At 47.2% G+C, this 17,044-nt stretch overlaps 1 protein-coding gene across 1 annotated transcript; it reads right to left on the bottom strand.

The window, feature by feature from the left end:
- Window positions 1-13,012: 13,012 nt before the first annotated feature.
- LOC311124636 (cytochrome P450 26A1-like) lies at window positions 13,013-15,061 on the bottom strand (the record flags this gene model as incomplete). The annotated part of the gene is made up of 6 exons (XM_084198749.1): window positions 14,840-15,061; window positions 14,401-14,682; window positions 14,155-14,301; window positions 13,830-13,964; window positions 13,536-13,688; window positions 13,013-13,351 (listed from the first exon to the last, which is right to left on the bottom strand). Exons 1-6 carry the CDS (start codon window positions 15,044-15,046, stop codon window positions 13,013-13,015), a joined length of 1,263 nt encoding a protein of 420 aa, XP_084054875.1. The 5' UTR covers window positions 15,047-15,061.
- Window positions 15,062-17,044: the final 1,983 nt, after the last annotated feature.

Raw genomic sequence — 17,044 nt, 5'->3', positions numbered from 1 at the left:
CTACCCCAAACACTACTACTACCCCCAAACACTACTACTACACCTAAACACTACTACTACCCCAAACACTACTACTACCCCAAACACTACTACTACCCCAAACACTACTACTACCCCCAAACACTACTACTACCCCAAACACTACTACTACCCCCAAACACTACTACTACCCCCAACACTCCTACTACCCCCAAACACTCCTACTACCCCCAAACACTACTACTACCCCTAAACACTACTACCCCCAAACACTAGGCTACCCCCAAACACTACTACTACCCCCAAACACTAGGCTACCCCCAAACACTACTACTACCCCCAAACACTCCTACTACCCCCAAACACTACTACTACCCCCAAACACTAGGCTACCCCCAAACCACTACTACTACCCCCAAACACTACTACTTACTACTACCCCAAACACTACTACTACCCCCAAACATTACAAAATGTAAATGTACTACCCCCAAACACTCCTACTACCCCCAAACACTACTACTACCCCCAAACACTACTTCTACCCCCATACACTACTACTACCCCCAAACACTACTACTACCCCCAAACACTACTACTACCCCCAAACACTCCTACTACCCCCAAACACTACTACTACCCCCAAACACTACTACTACCCCCAAACACTGCTACTACCCCCCAAACACTACTACTACCCCCAAACACTACTACTACCCCCAAACACTACTACTACCCCTAAACACTACTACTACCCCCAACACTCCTACTACCCCCAAACACTAGGCTACCCCCAAACACTACTACTACCCCCAAACACTGCTACTACCCCCAAACACTACTACTACCCCCAAACACTGCTACTACCCCCAAACACTACTACTACCCCCAAACACTCCTACTACCCCCAAACACTGCTACTACCCCCAAACACTACTACTACCCCCAAACACTACTACTACCCCCAAACACTACTACTACCCCCAAACACTACTACTACCCCCAAACACTACTACTACCCCAAACACTGCTACTACCCCAAACACTAGGCTACCCCCAAACACTACTACTACCCCCAAACACTAGGCTACCCCCAAACACTACTACTACCCCCAAACACTAGGCTACCCCCAAACACTACTACTACCCCCAAACACTACTACTACCCCCAAACACTACTACTACCCCCAAACACTACTACTACCCCCAAACACTACTACTACCCCCAAACACTAGGCTACCCCCAAACACTACTACTACCCCCAAACACTACTACTACCCCCAAACACTACTACTACCCCCAAACACTACTACTACCCCCAAACACTACTACTACCCCCAAACACTCCTACTACCCCCAAACACTACTACTACCCCCAAACACTACTACTACCCCCAAACACTACTACTACCCCAAACACTACTACTACCCCAAACACTACTACTACCCCCAAACACTCCTACTACCCCCAAACACTACTACTACCCCCAAACACTAGGCTACCCCCAAACACTACTACTACCCCCAAACACTAGGCTACCCCCAAACACTACTACTACCCCCAAACACTACTACTACCCCCAAACACTACTACTACCCCCAAACACTACTACTACCCCCAAACACTACTACTACCCCCAAACACTAGGCTACCCCCAAACACTACTACTACCCCCAAACACTACTACTACCCCCAAACACTACTACTACCCCCAAACACTACTACTACCCCAAACACTCCTACTACCCCCAAACACTACTACTACCCCCAAACACTACTACTACCCCCAAACACTACTACTACCCCAAACACTACTACTACCCCAAACACTACTACTACCCCCAAACACTCCTACTACCCCCAAACACTACTACTACCCCCAAACACTACTACTACCCCAAACACTCCTACTACCCCCAAACACTACTACTACCCCCAAACACTACTACTACCCCCAAACACTACTACTACCCCCAAACACTCCTGAAGTGGATTTAACAAGTGACATTAATAAGGGATCATAGCTTTCACATGGATTCACCTGGTCAGTCTATGTCATGGAAGAAGTAGGTTTTTTTAATGTTTTATATACTCAGTGTATGTTAGCGTGGGAATGCTGTACTAGTAGAGAATATGTTAGTGCAGGAATGATGTACTAATAGAGAATATATCAGTGTATGAATGCTGTACTAGTAGAGAATATATTAGTGTATGAAGGCTGTACTATTAGAGAATATATTAGTGTAGGAATAATGTACTAGTAGAGAATATATTAGTGTAGGAATGCTGTACTAGTAGAGAATATATTAGTGTAGGAATACTGTACTAGTAGAGAATATATTAGTGTAGGAATACTGTACTAGTAGAGAATATATTAGTGTAGGAATGCTGTACTAGTAGAGAATATATTAGTGTAGGAATACTGTACTAGTAGAGAATATATTAGTGTAGGAATACTGTACTAGTAGAGAATATATTAGTGTATGAATGCTGTACTGGTAGAGAATATATTAGTGTAGGAATGCTGTACTAGTAGAGAATATATTAGTGTAGGAATGCTGTACTAGTAGAGAATATATTAGTGTAGGAATACTGTACTAGTAGAGAATATATTAGTGTAGAAATGCTGTACTAGTAGAGAATATATTAGTGTATGAAGGCTGTACTATTAGAGAATATATTAGTGTAGGAATGCTGTACTAGTAGAGAATATATTAGTGTAGGAATGCTGTACTAGTAGAGAATATATTAGTGTAGGAATGCTGTACTAGTAGAGAATATATTAGTGTAGGAATGCTGTACTAGTAGAGAATATATTAGTGTAGGAATACTGTACTAGTAGAGAATATATTAGTGTAGGAATACTGTACTAGTAGAGAATATATTCAAATCAAATTATATTTGTCACATGCGCCGAATGCAACAGGTGTAGACCTTACTGTGAAATGCTTACTTACAAGCCCTTAACCAACAATGCAGCTATAAGAATGGTGGAACAAGCTCCCTCACGACGCCAGGACAGCGGTCACTCACCACCTTCCGGAGACATTTGAAACCCCACCTCTTTAAAGAATACCTGGGATAGGATAAAGTAATCCTTCTACCCCCCCCCCCAAAAAAAAACAATAAAAAAAAAAAAACAATTGTAAAGTGGTTATCCCACTGGCTATAGGGTGAATGCACCAATTTGTAAGTCGCTCTGGATAAGAGCGTCTGCTAAATGACGTAAATGTAAAATCAAATACAGGGGGTACCGGTACTTAGTCAATGTGTGGGGGTACAGGTTAATGGAGGTCATTTGTACATGTAGGCAGGGGTAAAGTGACTATGCATAGATAATAGACAGCGAGTAGCAGCAGGGGGGGGGGGGTCAATGTTAATAGTCTGGGTAGCCATTTTAATAATTGTTCAGCAGTCTTATGGCTTCGGGGTAGAAGCTGTTGAGAAGCCTTTTGGACCTAGACTTGGCGCTCCAGTACCGCTTGCCGTGCGGTAGGAGAGAGAACAGTCTGACTAGGGTGGCTGGAGTCTTTGACCATTTTCTGGGCCATCTTCTGACACTGCCTAGTATAGAGGTCCTGGATGGCAGGAAGCATGGCCCCAGTGATGTACTGGGCCGTACGCACTACCCTCTGTAGTGCCTTACGGTCGGATGCCGAGCAGTTGCCATACCAGGCGGTGATGCAACCGGTCAGTCTCCTGAGGGGGAAAAGGTTTTGTCATGCCCTCTTCACGGCTGTCTTGGTGTGTTTGGACCATGATAGTTTGTTGGTGATGTGGACACCAAGGAACTTGAAGCTCTCAACCCGTTCCACTACAGCCCCGTCGATGAGAATGGGGGCGTGTTCGGCCCTCCTTTTCCTGTAGTCCACGATCAGCTCCTTTGTCGACGTTGAGGGAGAGGTTGTTGTCCTGGCACCACACTGCCAGGTCTCTGACCTCCGCCCTATAGGCTGTCTCATTGTTGTCGGTGATCAGGCCTACCACTGTTGTGTCGTCGGCAAACTTAATGATGGTGTTGGAGTCGTGCCTGGCCATGCAGTCATGGGTGAACAGGGAGTACAGGAGGGGACTGAGCACGCACCCCTGAGGGGCCCCCGTGTTGAGGATCAGTGTAGCAGATGTGTTGTTGCCTACCCTTGGGGGCGGTCTGATATGATTGGCCAGGGGGTTAAGAGTCTTACATGATTGGCCAGGGGGTTAAGAGTCTGATATGATTGGCCTTGGGGTTAAGAGTCTTACATGATTGGCCAGGGGGTTAAGAGTCTGATATGATTGGCCAGGGGGTTAAGAGTCTGATATGATTGGCCAGGGGGTTAAGAGTCTGATATGATTGGCCAGGGGGTTAAGAGTCTGATATGATTGGCCAGGGGGTTTAGAGTCTGATATGATTGGTCTGGGGGTTAAGAGTCTGATATGATTGGCCTTGGGGTTTAGAGTCTGATATGATTGGCCAGGGGGTTTAGAGTCTGATATGATTGGCCAGGGGGTTAAGAGTCTGATATGATTGGCCTGGGGGTTAAGAGTCTGATATGATTGGCCAGGGGGTTAAGAGTGATATGATTGGCCAGGGGGTTAAGAGTGATATGATTGGCCAGGGGGTTAGAGAGTGATATGATTGGCCAGGGGGTTAAGAGTGATATGATTGGCCAGGGGGTTAAGAGTGATATGATTGGCCAGGGGGTTAAGAGTGATATGATTGGCCAGGGGGTTAAGAGTCTGATATGATTGGCCAGGGGTTTAAGAGTGATATGATTGGCCAGGGGGTTAAGAGTGATATGATTGGCCAGGGGGTTAGAGAGTGATATGATTGGCCAGGGGGTTTAGAGTGATATGATTGGCCAGGGGGTTAAGAGTGATATGATTGGCCAGGGGGTTAAGAGTCTGATATGATTGGCCAGGGGGTTAGAGAGTGATATGATTGGCCAGGGGGTTTAGAGGGCACCAGACATTCTCATTGACTCCAGGTCATGAAATATCCATTCCCAAGTCCTCACCAGTAACAGGGCACTATATCTCTGTGTGTCCCAAATGGTACCCCATATAGTGCACTATCCTATAGCCTCTGGTCAAAAGAGTTGGGTAGCATTTGGGGCGCACTCCATTTCTCTATCACTGGGAGGACCATTGCTGCTTTCCTCTCCCTGACCCTCCTCCTTGGGGATTTCTAACTATTTACTGTGCTGGACAACAAATGGCCCAGTGTGTGAAGCAGCAAGCCATGCAACACTGTAGGTTTAGGAGCACTTAGGTTGATTTACTCTGCACAATGTACGGCTGGAGAGACTGAATAAAAAGAAGTGGGTTTCAAACCTCTTTCATTCGGCCGTAATAAATTCAGTATATTCTCGCAAATTTAGACAAAAATGGCCTGGCATTAAAAAAAGTTTTGTTTCTTCCGGGTGATGTTAGACAATAGGCTGCGGAGACGTTTTTTACAAGGTGATAGGAGGAACAGTTCAGCTGCATCTATCACAGGGCCTGGACCTGCAGGGATAGGAGGGCTGGACATAAAGGTGTCAGGCAGAGGGCTGGGGGGTAAATCAGGCTGGGTTATAGTACTACAGCCCGCCTAACGGCCTGTCAGGCAGAGGGCTGGAGGGGTAAATCAGGCTGGGTTATAGGACTACAGCCCGCCTAACGGCCTGTCAGGCAGAGGGCTGGGGGGTAAATCAGGCTGGGTTATAGTACTACAGCCCGCCTAACGGCCTGCCTGGATGCCCAGCCGGAGAGGAAAACTGCCAAGTTATGCATCTGCCAGCATTACAGCTCCTTGTTCTCCAGTGAACTCTGGTTCTGCAGCTCCAAAGTCAGGCGAGGACATGTCCTTTCCACATGACACCTCTGTGCTGGGAGACGCGCCTGGCCACCCTGCCTGCCTTCCTGTGTTCTCAATGCTGCTGGGGGTTCGACATGCTGCTGGGGGTTCGAAATGCTGCTGGGGGTCCTTAATGCTGCTGGGGCTTCTTAATGCTGCTGGGGGTTCTTAATGCTGCTGGGGGTTCTTAATGCTGCTGGGGGTTCTTAATGCTGCTGGGGGTCCTTAATGCTGCTGGGGGTTCTTAATGCTGCTGGGGATCCTTAATGCTGCTGGGGGTTCTTAATGCTGCTGGGGGTTCTTAATGCTGCTGGGGGTTCTTAATGCTGCTGGGGCTTCTTAATGCTGCTGGGGATCCTTAATGCTGCTGGGGCTTCTTAATGCTGCTGGGGGTTCTTAATGCTGCTGGGGAATCTTAATGCTGCTGGGGATTCTTAATGCTGCTGGGGTTATTAATGCTGCTGGGGGGTTCTTAATGCTGCTGGGGGATATTAATGCTGCTGGGGATTCTTAATGCTGCTGGGGATCCTTAATGCTGCTGGGGGATATTAATGCTGCTGGGGATTCTTAATGCTGCTGGGGATTCTTAATGCTGCTGGGGCTCCTTAATGCTGCTGGGGGATATTAATGCTGCTGGGGATTCTTAATGCTGCTGGGGATTCTTAATGCTGCTGGGGGGTTCTTAATGCTGCTGGGGGATATTAATGCTGCTGGGGATTCTTAATGCTGCTGGGGATTCTTAATGCTGCTGGGGTTTCTTAATGTTGCTGGGGGATATTAATGCTGCTGGGGATTCTTAATGCTGCTGGGGGATATTAATGCTGCTGGGGATTCTTAATGCTGCTGGGGATTCTTAATGCTGCTGGGGATCCTTAATGCTGCTGGGGGATATTAATGCTGCTGGGGATTCTTAATGCTGCTGGGGATTCTTAATGCTGCTGGGGCTTCTTAATGCTGCTGGGGGATATTAATGCTGCTGGGGATTCTTAATGCTGCTGGGGGATATTAATGCTGCTGGGGATTCTTAATGCTGCTGGGGGATATTAATGCTGCTGGGGTTCTTAATGCTGCTGGGGATTCTTTATGCTGCTGGGAATTATTAATGCTGCTGGGGCTCCTTAATGCTGCTGGGAATTCTTAATGCTGCTGGGGGTTCGACATGCTGCTGGGGGTTCGACATGCTGCTGGGGGTTCGACATGCTGCTGGGGTTATTAATGCTGCTGGGGGTTTCTTAATGCTGCTGGTGATTCTTAATGCTGCTGGGGGTTCTTAATGTTGCTGGTGATTCTTAATGCTGCTGGGGGTTTCTTAATGCTGCTGGTGATTCTTAATGCTGCTGGGGTTTCTTAATGTTGCTGGGGATTCTTAATGCTGCTGGGGATTCTTAATGCTGCTGGGGATTCTTAATGTTGCTGGGGATTCTTAATGCTGCTGGGAATTCTTAATGCTGCTGCTAGGGATTCTTAATGCTGCTGGAGTTTCTTAATGCTGCTGGGTCATCTTAATGCTGCTGGGGTTCTTAATGCTGCTGGGGGTTCTTAATGCTGCTGGGGATTCTTAATGCTGCTGGGGGTTCTTAATGCTGCTGGGGATTCTTAATGCTGCTGGAGTTTCTTAATGCTGCTGGGTCATCTTAATGCTGCTGGGGTTCTTAATGCTGCTGGGGGTTCTTAATGCTGCTGGGGGTCCTTAATGCTGCTGGGGGTTCTTAATGCTGCTGGGGATCTTAATGCTGCTGGGGATTCTTAATGCTGCTGGGGGATATATTAATGCTGCTGGGGATTCTTAATGCTGCAGGGGTTTCTTAATGCTGCTGGGGCTTCTTAATGCTGCTGGGGGTTCTTAATGCTGCTGGGGATTCTTAATGCTGCTGGGGATTCTTAATGCTGCTGGGGGTTCTTAATGCTGCTGGGGATCTTAATGCTGCTGGGGATTCTTAATGCTGCTAGGGATTCTTAATGCTGCTAGGGATTCTTAATGCTGCTGGGGGTTCTTAATGCTGCTGGGGGTTCTTAATGCTGCTGGGGCTCCTTAATGCTGCTGGGGATTCTTAATGCTGCTGGGAATTATTAATTCTGCTGGGGCTCCTTAATGCTGCTGGGAATTCTTAATGCTGCTGGGGGTTCGACATGCTGCTGGGGGTTCGACATGCTGCTGGGGTTATTAATGCTGCTGGGGGTTTCTTAATGCTGCTGGGGATTCTTAATGCTGCTGGGGATTCTTAATGCTGCTGGGGTTCTTAATGCTGCTGGGGGTTCTTAATGCTGCTGGGGATTCTTAATGCTGCTGGGGTTCTTAATGCTGCTGGGGATTCTTAATGCTGCTAGGGATTCTTAATGCTGCTAGGGATTCTTAATGCTGCTGGGGGATATTAATGCTGCTGGGGATCCTCAATGCTGCTGGGGGTTCTTAATGCTGCTGGGGATCCTTAATGCTGCTGGGGGTTCTTAATGCTGCTGGGGATTCTTAATGCTGCTGGGGATCCTTAATGCTGCTGGGGGTTCTTAATGCTGCTGGGGATCTTAATGGTGCTGGGGATCTTAATGCTGCTGGGGATTTTTAATGCTGCTGGGGATTCTTAATGCTGCTGGGGATTCTTAATGCTGCTGGGGATCCTTAATGCTGCTGGGGGTTCTTAATGCTGCTGGGGATCTTAATGGTGCTGGGGATCTTAATGCTGCTGGGGATTCTTAATGCTGCTGGGGGATATTAATGCTGCTGGGGATTCTTAATGCTGCTGGGAATCCTTAATGCTGCTGGGGGTTCTTAATGCTGCTGGGGATTCTTAATGCTGCTGGGGATTTCTTAATGCTACTGGGGATTCTTAATGCTGCTTGGGGGTTCTTAATGCTGCTGGGGATTCTTAATGCTGCTGGGAATTCTTAATGCTGCTGGGAATTCTTAATGCTGCTGGGGATTCTTAATGCTGCTGGGGATCCTTAATGCTGCTAGGGATTCTTAATGCTGCTGGGGGATATTAATGCTGCTGGGGATTCTTAATGCTGCTGGGGATTCTTAATGCTGCTGGGGATTCTTAATGCTGCTGGGGATTCTTAATGCTGCTGGGGATTCTTAATGCTGCTGGGGCTTCTTAATGCTGCTGGGGATTCTTAAGGCTGCTGTGGTTCATATTGCTGCTGGGGATCCTTAATGCTGCTGGGGATTCTTAATGCTGCTGGGGGTTCTTAATGCTGCTGGGGGATATTAATGCTGCTGGGGATTCTTAATGCTGCTGGGGATTCTTAATGCTGCTGGGGGTTCTTAATGCTGCTGGGGATTATTAATGCAGCGGGGGATTCTTAATGCTGCTGGGGGTTCTTAATGCTTCTGGGGATTCTTAATGCTGCTGGGGATTCTTAATGCTACTGGGGGATATTAATGCTGCTGGGGATTCTTAATGCTGCTGGGGGTCCTTAATGCTGCTGGGGATTATTAATGCTGCGGGGGATTCTTAATGCTGCTGGGGGTTCTTAATGCTGCTGGGGGTTCTTAATGCTGCTGGGGGTTCGACATGCTGCTGGGGATTCTTAATGCTGCTGGGGGTTCTTAATGCTGCTGGGGGTTCTTAATGCTGCTGGGGGTTCTTAATGCTGCTGGGGGTTCTTAATGCTGCTGGGGGTTCTTAATGCTGCTGGGGATTATTAATGCAGCGGGGGATTCTTAATGCTGCTGGGGGTTCTTAATGCTGCTGGGGGTTCTTAATGCTGCTGGGGGTTCTTAATGCTGCTGGGGATTATTAATGCTGCTGGGGATTCTTAATGCTGCTGGGGGTTCTAAATGCTGCTGGGGGTTCTTAATGCTGCTGGGGATCTTAATGCTGCTGCTAAAGGCCTCCCTGTTGATGGTTCCCAATGTGCTGGCCTCTGGCCTGCGTCTGAAATGGCACACTATTCCCTTTATAGTGTATTACTTAAGACAAAATAAGTGCCCTATATAGGGAACAGGGTGTAATTTGGGACTCTGCCTTGGTTTACTCTGCTGTTCCAGTGTGAACCCTGTGCCATCTTCACTCTCTCTCTGCTCATCTGTTCCTGACCCCTGTTATTATACAGGTCTATTGATCCTGGCCGTGCCATCACACCATCCCCCCCCCCCCTGTTATTATACAGGTCTATTGATCCTGGCCGTGCCATCACACCATCCCCCCCCCCCCCCCCTGTTATTATACAGGTCTATTGATCCTGGCCGTGTCATCACACCACCCCCCCACCCCTGTTATTATACAGGTCTATTGATCCTGGCTGTGCCATCACACCATCCCCCCCCCCCCCCCCCCCCGTTATTATACAGGTCTATTGATCCTGGCCGTGCCATCACACCATCCACCCCCCCTGTTATTATACAGGTCTATTGATCCTGGCCGTGCCATCACACCATCCACCCCCCCCCTGTTATTATACAGTTCTATTGATCCTGGCCGTGCCATCACACCATCCACCCCCCCTGTTATTATACAGGTCTATTGATCCTGGCCGTGCCATCACACCATCCCCCCCCCCCCCCCTGTTATTATACAGGTCTATTGATCCTGGCTGTGCCATCACACCATCCACCCCCCTAGTTATTATACAGGTCTATTGATCCTGGTCGTGCCATCACACCATCCACCCCCCTAGTTATTATACAGGTCTATTGATCCTTGTCGTGCCATCACACCATCCACCCCCCCCCCCTCTGTTATTATACAGGTCTATTGATCCTGGTCGTGCCATCACACCATCCCCCCCCCCCTGTTATTATACAGGTCTATTGATCCTGGCCGTGTCATCACACCATCCACTCCCCTAGTTATTATACAGGTCTATTGATCCTGGCCGTGCCATCACACCATCCACCCCCCCCCCCCTGTTATTATACAGGTCTATTGATCCTGGCCGTGCCATCACACCATCCACCCCCCCTGTTATTATACAGGTCTATTGATCCTGGCCGTGTCATCACACCATCCACCCCCCCTGTTATTATACAGGTCTATTGATCCTGGCCGTGTCATCACACCATCCACCCCCCTAGTTATTATACAGGTCTATTGATCCTGGCCGTGCCATCACACCACCCCCCCCGTTATTATACAGGTCTATTGATCCTGGCCGTGCCATCACACCACCCCCCCCGTTATTATACAGGTCTATTGATCCTGGCCGTGCCATCACACCATCCCCCCCCCCCCCCCCTGTTATTATACAGGTCTATTGATCCTGGCCGTGCCATCACACCATCCCCCCCCCCCCCCCGTTATTATACAGGTCTATTGATCCTGGTCGTGCCATCACACCATCCCCCCCCCCCCCCCCCCTGTTATTATACAGGTCTATTGATCCTGGCCGTGCCATCACACCATCCACCCCCCCTGTTATTATACAGGTCTATTGATCCTGGCCGTGCCATCACACCATCCCCCCCCCCCCCCTGTTATTATACAGGTCTATTGATCCTGGCCGTGCCATCACACCATCCACCCCCCTAGTTATTATACAGGTCTATTGATCCTGGTCGTGCCATCACACCATCCACCCCCCTAGTTATTATACAGGTCTATTGATCCTGGTCGTGCCATCACACCATCCACTCCCTCCCTCCCCCTCTGTTTTTATACAGGTCTATTGATCCTGGTCGTGCCATCACACCATCCACCCCCCTAGTTATTATACAGGTCTATTGATCCTGGCCGTGCCATCACACCATCCACTCCCCTAGTTATTATACAGGTCTATTGATCCTGGCCGTGTCATCACACCATCCACCCCCCCCCCCTCTGTTATTATACAGGTCTATTGATCCTGGCCGTGCCATCACACCATCCACTCCCCTAGTTATTATACAGGTCTATTGATCCTGGCCGTGCCATCACACCATCCACTCCCCTAGTTATTATACAGGTCTATTGATCCTGGCCGTGCCATCACACCATCCACCCCCCCCCCCCCCGTTATTATACAGGTCTATTGATCCTGGCCGTGCCATCACACCATCCACCCCCCCTGTTATTATACAGGTCTATTGATCCTGGCAGTGTCATCACACCATCCCCCCCCCCCCCCCTGTTATTATACAGGTCTATTGATCCTGGCCGTGCCATCACACCATCCACCCCCCCTGTTATTATACAGGTCTATTGATCCTGGCCGTGCCATCACACCATCCCCCCCCCCACCCTGTTATTATACAGGTCTATTGATCCTGGCCGTGCCATCACACCATCCCCCCCCCCACCCTGTTATTATACAGGTCTATTGATCCTGGCCGTGCCATCACACCCCCCCCCCCCCCCCCCCTCCCCCCCGTTATTATACAGGTCTATTGATCCTGGCCGTGCCATCACACCATCCACCCCTCCTGTTATTATACAGGTCTATTGATCCTGGCCGTGCCATCACACCATCCCCCCCCCCCCCCCCCCCCCGTTATTATACAGGTCTATTGATCCTGGCTGTGCCATCACACCATCCACCCCCCCTGTTATTATACAGGATCAATAGACCTGTATAATAACAGGGGGGGGGGATACACTTCCCTGACTTATTGATTTTCTTTAGATAATAGAATTCCCCTGTGTTTAAAATGTCTGTAAATCTGTCATTCCTTTAGGGATCTGGACCTCCCATCGCTGATGTTCATGGTTCGATTATCTCTCATCAGTATTTGTTCAGACATGAACTCTTCCCCTTTACTCTGACTTCTAACCCTTTAATGACTGTCTGGAGGTTTTAATTAAACCCCCCCCCCCTCCCCCCCCCCCATGACTACACTTTACCCAGTCTACAGTGTGGTGACCGGTGTAGAGGGAAAATTACAACCCCTTTATTTTAGGATATTTCTGTTAAGATTTAGCTTGAAATTATGATGCAACATGCATTTTCTTTCAATACCAGATCTAAATGTAATGGAAGTAAAACAACATTTTTCTTGACAAAACATGTTTTTATTAAATAAAGCCCAGACAAGAAAGTGTAATATAAATAAAGCTGCAGTAAGATACAAAAAGCTATATAACAAAATCTACAAAATGTACATAACAGAGACGCCTTAATGCAATGCCAGTGATCCATGAGAGTAGTGCCGTTTCTTTCTATAAAACATAAGATAACATATACACAACTCTATGTATTAACATATCAAACATAATATATGGATCATTTAATCTAAAACCATTCAAATATTTTAGATTTACAATTTCATAGCACAGCTTTGATACGAGGCGTGTTATTGTCACTAGGTGCGGCTGTAACTAGTGAAGACAGTGGGCAGGTTGTCGACAGGGTAGACCGTAGGGCCGGTCTTCATGGTCGGGGGGCCGTTCGATAGACTCCAGTCGCAGTGCAGTGTGAGCTCTACCAGGAATATCTTGAGGAGGACCTTGGCGAACTCTTTCCCTACACACATCCTGGAGCCGCCTCCGAACGGGATGTAGTTGAAGCGTGAGGAGTCCTCCGAGGCTTTGGCCATGAAACGCTCCGGGTTGAACTCCTCTTTGTTGGGGAACACGTCGGCCACGTCGTGGGTGTCACAGATACTGTAGATAACGGTCCAGCCTTTGGGGATCTGGTAACCCTGGAAACAGAAAATAACACAGCACTGTTAAGACAACTGGTCTGGAGTTTTAGTCACTAACCCGTCAAAAGATATCAATCAAATTGACAGATTAGTATTGTATTCAAATCATCTGTAAAAAAAGACACCATTGCATTGACTGGTTAGTATTGTATTCAAATCATCTGTAAAAAGACTAACTTACATTGAGTTCGAATGTCTTCAGTACCACTCTGAAGCCTCCAGGTACAGGGGGGTTTATCCTCAAGGTCTCTTTGATGACACAGCCGGTGTACTTTAACTGGTCCAACACCTCAATGTTCACATTCTGACCCAGCAGATCCACACCTTCTTCCTCCTGAGAGAGAGAGAGAGTTATTATTCCACAATCATTCCAGAAAGCCGATGAGATCTAAAGGCTGTTATCAATGTGCAAGTAAATTACTGGATTCATATTGATTGAATGAGTGATTTCCAGCTGTAAATAACCGGTTCTTGCCTTCTGGTGCAGTTCTTGTCTGAGTTTGTTGACCATGTCAGGGTTGAGTCCCAGGAACATAACCAGCGATGTGGCTGCACTGGCAGTGGTCTCATGGCCTCCAAATAAAAGCTCTGTGGCTGATTCCTTAATTGCCTTCAGATAGAGAGAAATAAAATAATTAACTCACAGAGCAAGATTCGGATTCATATAACACCACAGCTGGTTTAAAATGTACATTTATCATCTGTTTATATACTGCATGAAAAATAAATTTCATAAATGCATGTATCTTGTTGTTGAAGATGGGGATCCATGTACAGAAGAGAAGAGGATAGAGTGTTACCTGCATGCTGAAGGGCTCGTCCCCGTTCCCGCTGCTGTCTATGAGCTGTTGGAGCGCGTCTCTGTGTTTCACCGCTTTGACGCTGTCTATTTTACTCTGGATGTTCTCCTCGATTTTGGAGTGGATGAAATTTCGGGCTTTCAATCCCTGTAGATGAAAGAGATGGATTTTTACATTAATTTAGGCCCTGAAAATATTCTAAATACATTGTTTAAAATGTCATAGAATTAATGCACCGCTACTTACCCGGTACAAGCCGCTGAAGGGGACATCGATGGGCAGGGAGAAAAGGTTCTTGATCATCTCTTCGAAAGCCTCCACCAGCTCCTGCTCGTCGGTCTTGATCTGGTCCGGGTCGAAGCCCAGGAGGATCCTCATGGCGATACGGAACATGAGGCGCTTCATCTCCGGGTAGACCAGCACGTAGGAGTCCTTCTCCAGCCATCCCCTCACGGCGCTCCTCACCTCCTCCTGGATCACGGGGATGTAGTGTTCCAAAGCATCCCGGGAGAACGCTCTCATTATAGCCTAAAATACAGGAGCAACTTTCCGTTAAGACGGGACATGAAAGAAAACATTAAATTGGTGCAGGTTCTAGCCAAATATCTATGCGTAAAATAATACATTCAATTTGCTATTTTAAATATTTTATGCATGCAAAAAAAGGTTTTAATCACCAACGCACCTTTTTCTGGTTTTTGTGCTGGGTCCCGTGCATATTGGAGAGCGTGTCCGATCCCAGAATAGTTCTGACGGAAGCCGGCCACTGCACGGCGACAAGTTTATGTTCACCCAGCAGAATCTGTCTGACGTTGTTCGCTCCCAGGACACGCACCGTGGGGTTGCCAAAGAGGTGCGTTCTGTAAATGTATCCATACTTCTGCCGTTTCATGCGCAGGAACTTTCTCCTCTGCAATAAGGAATAATAAATGTTTGTTTATTATCAACGGAAGACAGATACATCCCAACAGGTAATATTATACAATATTACTATTATTAAGTTTGAAAGTGGCAATAATTACCTGGAGAAGGAGTTGGAGCGTCTCTCCGATGAAAGGTAACCCCATAGATCCAGGAGGGAGAGGGGCTCGACAGCCGGGATCCCGACCACGGATCAAATAAACCTCCCATAACTTCACCGCGACTAAAAAGAGAAAGATTGGAAGCACGAGCGTGCACAGAAGGGTCGCCACCAAAGTGTGCAAAGCCATTGTACTGGTGCGCGTAACGAGTCGATGTAACCAAACCAAAGATAGAAACTTGTGAGGACTTCAGGTGGAGTGAGAGTTTGTTTGCTATTGAAAGTCTTGGGTGTTTCTACGGCCTTTTATCCCCCTTGTCCCCAGGTCTCGGCCTCCTGTTACCTTGGCTCGGCAACAGAAATTAGTTCACACAAAGTTCATCTTTAATTGTTGTGTCATCTCGCCCCGCCCCACGGAGTAGCGGCCTCTCCAAAAAACCCATTTGTTATTGAGGCGCATTTTAATACCACCTCCTGTTGGAGACGCACAATCGGGGATTTAACTCTGAAAAGGTGTTAAGTCCCTCTAACAATAGGAACCATCCAAGGTTCTTTGTTGCAAATATTCCGCAGTTTAGACTCATTACATTTGATGAGTTCTGCATGTAATGCCCCGCGGCGGGCTTAATTGAACAGCTTTCAATACATTTCAATTTGCGCTGTTGGCTCCGAATTTAAATAATTTCCTTAATCCTCTTTAAATTCCAACACACGTGTTTTGCTTTATTCGACTCAAGCATTAAATAAAGCTTCATGTGGTCAATTAAATCATTAAACAATCGTGTGAAAGCTTTAATCCAGCATTTTCTTGTAACAACTAAGTTGTTTGTATTGTATTTTATTAGGCTATACGAATTAATGACATTAATTCTTTGGAGGCTATACAAGCCAGTTTTCCTCGATATGCCCCTTTTTCTTTGAGAGTTTGAGATATTCAGTGACGTAGTGTGCACTCTGGTTAAACTTGTCTAATCTAGAATGAGACTTTAACCTGTTTACTGTCTTGACTCTACGGTGTTCCTCTGCAGTCCGTGGCGCGGCTCTCTCTCTCTCTCTCTCTCTCTCTCTCTCTCTCTCTCTCTCTTCTCTCTCTCTCTCTCTCTCTCTCTCTCTCTCTCTCTCTCTCTCTCTCTCTCTCTCTCTCTCTCTCTCTCTCTCTCTGTATCTGTGGAAGGGCCTCTGTTATAAAAATGATATCTTGCTTGCAGTGGGTTCAAACTTGGGTCAGTTGGTGGGAAAAAAAAAAAAAAATGTCTCAGTGTAAACAAGGTTACTGGTAGGCTAAACATGTAAAGTCAACACCGCTGAACCACCCAGTGCATTTGGAATTACTTTTTACGACAGCTATAACGTGGAGCGGACAGGCGAATCAGCCAGTCAAGCAGGAGACAGCGTGGCTCCACATTTTAAAGCGACACATTATAGATTTCCCGTTCCCCATTCTCTCTCTGCCGGGTCGCACCGAGGTGCTGGAGCATTGCCCTGTAGTTCACCTCGTCATTATGTATGGCGGAATCCATGCAAATGGCTTGAGGAGAAATAGCCTATGAATGTCAGGATATTCTCAGACGTTTAAATGTACATTTCTTGATTAGGAATTCAACCACATAGCCTATCCAAGACACCGAAGGACATGTATACATGTATTATGACATTACCTTACTACACGTTTGAGGCAGATAGGCTATTTCAAACAAAGCTGCCACCATGAATAATAACATTGTGTGAAATAGTTAAGTGATTATTTATTTATTTTAATTTTATTTTTAGTCATTTAGCAGACGCTCTTATCCAGAGCGACTTACAGTTAGTGAGTGCATACATTTTTTTTCATACTAATACCATGTCCTTACTCCACACTTGTGTCAG

Source organism: Coregonus lavaretus (genome assembly GCF_964263955.1).
Source record: "Coregonus lavaretus genome assembly, contig: HAP1_SCAFFOLD_451, whole genome shotgun sequence".
Lineage (NCBI taxonomy): Eukaryota > Metazoa > Chordata > Actinopteri > Salmoniformes > Salmonidae > Coregonus > Coregonus lavaretus.
The sequence above is the reverse complement of the archived record's forward strand: the minus strand, read 5'-3'. Positions and strand labels throughout refer to the sequence as shown.